The sequence below is a fragment of the Phalaenopsis equestris genome, unplaced genomic scaffold (assembly GCF_001263595.1).
Source record: "Phalaenopsis equestris unplaced genomic scaffold, ASM126359v1 Scaffold180879, whole genome shotgun sequence".
Classification (NCBI taxonomy): Eukaryota; Viridiplantae; Streptophyta; class Magnoliopsida; order Asparagales; family Orchidaceae; genus Phalaenopsis; species Phalaenopsis equestris.
Window position 1 is genome coordinate 1 of NW_018200828.1, and position 505 is coordinate 505.

Sequence of the window (505 nt, forward strand, 5' to 3'; positions counted from 1 at the left end):
ATTTGCAGCCCCTCGATGGTCTTTCTGAGGAAGATTTGAAGCTGGTTATGGATATGAAAGCAGAAGCAATTAAATCTGTCTTGGCCCAAGGTGGTGAACCTGATGACGAAGGGGTTTTGCTGACTATGAGCACCTTGACTGACGATGGTGTTATTTCTGTTAAGAATGCTGCTTGTGAGAGGTTGTTAAATCAGAGGGTGGAGATGAAGATGAAATCTAAGAAGATAAATGATTGCTTGAATAGGTTCCATGTTGCGATTCCAAAGCCTCGTGATAACAAAGAGCGGCCTCCTTGTATTCCTCTGGCAGTTCTAGAGGCCAGAGCGAAGGAGAATGAGAAGAGGGAGAACAGGAAACTCGAAAGAGATCTTGAGAACGAGAACGGTGGCGCTGGTGTATACTCTGCTAATCTTAGGAAACATTATATTTTGGCCGAGGAGGAGTGGAAGGAAGACATTATGCCAGAGATCTTAGATGGGCATAATATTTATGATTTTGTGGATCC

The 505-nt window shown here is 43.8% G+C and overlaps 1 protein-coding gene across 1 annotated transcript; it reads left to right on the forward strand.

Annotated features, from left to right (window-relative positions):
• Positions 1–5: 5 nt before the first annotated feature.
• Positions 6–500, forward strand: LOC110034275 (nucleolar GTP-binding protein 1-like; the record flags this gene model as incomplete). The annotated part of the gene is made up of 1 exon (XM_020738556.1): positions 6–500. A coding segment is annotated over one exon (495 nt), but the record flags the coding sequence as incomplete, so codon positions are not given.
• Between the last annotated feature and the right edge of the window lie 5 nt (positions 501–505).